Source organism: Andrographis paniculata, unplaced genomic scaffold (genome assembly GCF_009805555.1).
Source record: "Andrographis paniculata isolate CXL003 unplaced genomic scaffold, ASM980555v1 Contig77END, whole genome shotgun sequence".
Classification (NCBI taxonomy): Eukaryota; Viridiplantae; Streptophyta; class Magnoliopsida; order Lamiales; family Acanthaceae; genus Andrographis; species Andrographis paniculata.
Genome location: NW_026137614.1, coordinates 516,075 through 521,838, shown reverse-complemented (window position 1 = coordinate 521,838; position 5,764 = coordinate 516,075). Strand labels below are relative to the sequence as shown.

The 5,764-nt window shown below is 31.7% G+C and overlaps 1 protein-coding gene across 1 annotated transcript; it reads right to left on the bottom strand.

The window, feature by feature from the left end:
- On the bottom strand, positions 1-540 carry LOC127239168 (SKP1-like protein 12). Its single transcript, XM_051257198.1, has one exon. It carries the CDS (start codon positions 538-540, stop codon positions 1-3), a length of 540 nt encoding a protein of 179 aa, XP_051113155.1.
- Between the last annotated feature and the right edge of the window lie 5,224 nt (positions 541-5,764).

Here is a 5,764-nt window from a genome sequence, read left to right as displayed (position 1 = left end):
TCATATAGCATCATCGCCATCATCCAGATCGCCTCTTTCATAAGCCCATTTGTTCTCTTTCTTCAAATCCTCTTCCTCTTCAGGTGTGAAATCATTCTTTATCTCAAAAACTTTTCTGACCCATTCTACGCTTTTACTTTTAATCATATCTGCCATCTTTTGGCAAGCCTCGTCAAAAATTACTTGGACACCTAGATAATTTGCAACCAAGCCAAAGTTGAGGACATCGAGGATTTTCCAATTGGCGAAGAAATCATTGTAGAATTTCTTCCTTTCCTTGACCCCGAGGTAGTTGAAGGATTTTTCTGTATGATTATTCATTAACTCAATTAGCTTCTCGAGAGTGGATCCATCAACTTCAGAGACAGGAATCACATCAGTATTGCTCTCTTCTTCCAAATCGAGTAAGTTCATGATGGTTGACGATTGTTGGGCGACAATTCTAAAGATCTTGAGTTCTTTTCCGTCGGAGCTTCTTAAGGTGAGAGGTGGATTTTTACTATGGTCTGCTTTATTGGTGTTTGAAGAAGACGTCGCCATTGAAAGAAACTTGAGTATCGAGAAAATTTAGATGAGGAAAACCATTATATAATGGGTGAAAGTGTGAGTTTTAGGGTTTGTTCACTTAATATTTTATTATTATTATTTAATTCTCATAATTTTTCTATAAAATTATTTTGATTTTTCTTAAATAATATTTTTTTTCAAACTACTGTTTAAATAAATAATTCACTAACCAAATACTCGACTACAAAATACTATATAAATATAGACACTAAAAATATATGTCTAAATTTAATTAAATATCATGTATTTTGGAAGAAAATAAAATTTCAATAAAATAAATATATGATATTTAATTATGCACATATGTTAATTTTTATACAATAAATATCAACTATTAATGCAAAAATCTACTGAAAATGGAAGATATAGTACAAATATTACATGCAAAAATAGAACCATAATAAATTTGAAAGCAAAATAAATAAATTTTGTCAATAAAGGAAGTGTTATAATCAATATCTTCCGAGAAAGGAAATGATATAAAGATCTTGGTGAGAAAGGAAATGATATAAAGATCTTGGCGAGAAAGGAAGACGCACAATCAAATCCTTCGAGAATGGAAAACAACATCTCATGAATAAATAGGACGCGCCACGTGGCACCATTAAAAAATGAAGCCGATGCCACCCCTCCCCTAAATATGAGCCATGACCAGTTCATTTGACACACCAAACTTACATCGAGGATTCAAGCAAAGTGGTCAGTCTCTTCTATCTATGTATTGTTCTTCATGTTTTTCGTGTCCTTCGTAGTGTTCTTCTTCGAAATTCACTGATTTGGACAAATGATGAAATATTGGTAGAAAAATCAATGGTGATAACGTTCTTCATCGTATGTCCAAGCCGGAGGAAGGATCGAAGCTCCCAAAGCCGTTGAAGGATCCATCAAAGCCAAGGAAGAGCCTCACAAGTTCATCCTAAAACTTCAAGGTGTTCGTCGCGCTCTTCGTCAAAAGCATCAACCAGACCCTCTTCGATCCAAAAGTCAAATAGACACGCGCGCCAAAAATATTATGGAGCACCAAATCCACCTCCTCAAATATCAAAGCCGCAGATCATTCAAAGAAGTCATCAAATCCAAAGTCAATGATCAAATCGCCCACATGGAGACCAAAACCCTCCGAAAGCCGAAAAAGTATTGCTTTTGGACTAGGTTCCACTTGCTCTGAACTTCTTCAATTGCCTCTGAACTAGATATATCGCTTACTCCGACTTGTTTCCATCGTACTCCTAGCCGGTCCACGGGGATCTGTCCCCAACAACCTTGAGTTACATGAAATCTTCGATTTTCCCCAAAAAGTACTCCGACTTGTTGGCTTGTTCCATGGAGCTTTTTGAATAAAGTATGAAAGTGCATAGGTCCTCCACTAATGTTCAGTGCGAAATTATTAACCCAGGACCAATGAAGGTAGTTATCATATGATCTGTGGAAGCTTATGCTTTCTATCTTATGGAGGCAACCTTCCTCTGCTTTATGGAAGCACCGCAGTCGAATGGAAGTATTTTTTTTCAACCCAATGGAGACATCAATTTCTGACCTTGTGGAAACATTGTTCCTGGATGGAGGCACCATAGTTCAAGGAGTTGCTGCCCTAAGGTCCACGGAGGCTGCTGCTTTCAGCCCTGTAGAAGCACTACAATCCAATGGAAGTTGTTGCCTTCGTCTCTGTGGAGGCAATAGTCTTTGACTACGAGGCTTGAAGCTCCATTGTTGTTGAGCGGCTCCATATGGCCAAGGAGCTCTGGCTCCACTTTTGTCTTTGAGCCTCCTTCACGATCGGGTGCTTTTAGACCCATGTCCAACACTAAGCAAAAACTTCTACAATCGATTCTAACTAATATTAATCAAAAATCATCATATCTTCATCGTCATTGGGATCGACTCCCTCATAAGCCCAATCATGCATATTCCTTATAGCTTGTTCCTCGTCGGGGGTAAAGTCATTATCTACTCCAAAAACTTTCCTCACCCATGCCACACTTTCATTTTTCATTGTATCAGCTGATCTCTGACAAGACACGTCTAGAACAATCTGAACTCCCATATAATTAGCAGCAAAGGCGAGGGTAAAAAAGTCATGGATCTTACAATTGACGAAGAAATCATCGCAGTGTTTTTTCTTTTATTCAGCGGTGAATCGCTTAAATAATTCTTCTGTATACATATTGAGGAAACCAATTATCTTGTCGAGGGTTAATCCATCAACTTCCGGGAGAGGAATTATGTCAAGAATTATGTTGATTCTGCTTCTAGATCAAGTAAATTTGCAATGAGGCATGACTGTAAAGCGATGGCTTTGGAGATCTTGAATTTTTTTCCGTAAGAGCTTTTTAGGATTTTGAATTCCTCTTTATCCATGGTAGTCAAAGAAGAAGCCGCCATTAGAGAGCTTGAGGGTTAAAATATTATTACTAAACCTCCCTGTACGAATGTATATATATATATATATAGAGAATTAGGAGATGATTTATTAAGTATATATAAAGAGTTAGTTAATATTAGATGATTTCAAATCATATCTTTGTCAAATTAGATTTATTTTTGGATGGATTTAATTTTTTTTTATAAAATAATTTTAAAAAGAAAAATGGTGAGTTTGGATAGGATTTAGATTTTGAGTTTGAGTTTTAACCTTGATATAATTTAAATGAATGTTATATTTGTATACACTTTAAATTTAAAATTAAATTGTAATATAATAAAAATTAAATTAAATTTATATATCTAGTTTGATACTTTTTATTAAAAAATTCATTAATAATATAAATTTTGTAAAAAGCTTCGAACAAGGTAAAAAAATAATTTTAATACAACCAATATTTATAATATTCTATACATAAGCTAAGTATGAACTTTATAATATTTTTATAAAATGTCTCATAATTTCAGATAAAATTAAAAAATAGTAATTTCAACACCTACTTTTATTAGATACGATATATTACAATTCAATTAATATATATTTTGTTTTTAACACATTATCTACACCTTTTGTTCTTGTATCAATTTTATTATTGTTATTCATCTCAAACTAATGTATATATTTTATATTATAATAAAAATAAACACTAATATAAAGGATTAGTTTGCTTTTTTTATTTTAAATAGAAAATTTTATTATTCGGGCCATAATATGATCTCAATAAAAATATATAAATAAATATCAATTTTTCTTAATTAAAATTTTGTAACTAGTGACGAAAAAAAAAACCTTAAAAATTAAAAATCAAACAAACTAAATTCTCCTAATCCTAATGATTGATTCTAACTAATATTAAGAAAACAATCATGCTTATTCCTTATAGTCTATTTCTCTGTGGGCATTAAGCATTCTCTACTGCAAAATATTTTCTCACTCATGCCACATTTTTATTTGTCATTATTACATCGTACGTCAATAATATCTTGGACGCCATTATAGCAACCACATCGAGAAACAAAAGTTTATTTTTGGATATCAATAAATCCATAACAAGTATAGCAAAGATAGGCGATGATAATGGGATTAAAGTAATTGGAAATGGAACTGTTGTTTTTGTAACAAAGTACACAAGCTGTTACACAACCTGGTGTATGTCTTGTATAGGTTTGGCTCAAATTCTTATTAGTAATTGATGCAGTTGGTATATTTAGTCACGTTAAAGGATAATTAAATGCATGATTTACGGAGATGAAAGAAAATGACGGCTAAATAGTATTTGAAAATTGGTAACAGACCTTGCAAAGCTCGTCGGTGAAAATCAATTTTATGAAGCTTGCATTATTGGAAAATTCCACCGAGATAAATTTTCTACAGAAGAGATCTTGGTGAACCACAAAGCTATTAATTTTGTTGTATGTTGAAATTTGCGGACTATTGCAAACACATTCACTAAGGGACAGTGACGAACCAATTAAACTTGATTAAAGAGGGGTTGATTTTTTAAATTAAAAAAATAATATAATCTATTTATAAATATAAAGGAATATATGTTTGTTTGTTGTCAGACAATTTTATTCTTCTAATTCACATATTTTATAAATATTGTAAAATAACGAACTACAACATCAAAAATGGTTATATATTCTAAAAATGTATATTTTTATATTGTTTTAAATCAATAAATATTATTAATTTATTTGATTGTAGTTTGAAATTAATTTGAAATAAAGTGTTGATTCGATTTGTTTGAATAGTATTTTCATATAATGTTTTTGTAGAAGATAAATAATATTGATTTCAATTTTTCAAGAAAATTCATACTTAGAATTTATCATCTTTTGTTTATTATTATTATTATTATACTCCAAGTGACGAGGAGGAAGGTCAGGGATCAAGCGAACAAATAATCGAGATTATCATAGAAGTTGCAACTAACTAAATGACGGTCTAACTCTATACTAGTATAATATTATTCATTCTAGGGCAAGTTCATGTGAATTTTTTTTTAGACTTTCTAAAAAAAAACATCATACTATTTGGAGTTAGATATTATCTTATAACCAATAATATCTTCATTTATCTTTTCGATGTGGAATTTGAATTTGTTCTTTTTCAACAATCATCTCAAACTAAGGACCAGAGAGCTTATGGCTTCGCTTAATGATATTCGATTTGATTTACCAAACATCTTGCTCTGTCTTTATCATCCAAATGACTATACTTTCGATAGAGGGCACCAAACACATATTTCAATTGCCAATCACATGGTCAACAAAGGTTTAGGGCTTCTGATGGATAACATTTGGTATGAATTTAAAAAATATGAATGATCGTGATAGCAAATTAAAAAAAGCATATTCAAACAATAATTTTGTTCTCATATTAATCGGTGAGTGTTGAGTTGATCATAGAAAATTTAATATTGAGGGAGAACTTATGAAGTAATAGTGGAGGGATGAGATGGATCACAAGTTATTAACATTATGGAATTATGATGTGCTGGAGGGATGGATTCCGGTGATGCTTTGCAAATCACGAATGAAGTTCGCGTGTGAAGTGAATTAGTGGTTAGTATAGTGATAAGTAAATACATGATGAAAAATGGGAAAAGTGCGAATGGGCTAAGAGAATGCCCAGAGTTTTGATTTTTTCTTTCGTTTCCTAATTGAAGAAATAATTAGAAAATAAAAATCAAGTACAAAAATAAGTAAGAAGACGCAATTCTTTTGATGAGAAATAAAAAGGAATATCAAAAATTTGAGTAGCTGAAGCTGA

Bases quoted from the DNA above. Each gene is read 5' to 3' on its own strand.
- LOC127239168 (XM_051257198.1), bottom strand. From the start codon at position 540: ATGGCGACGTCTTCTTCAAACACCAATAAAGCAGACCATAGTAAAAAT.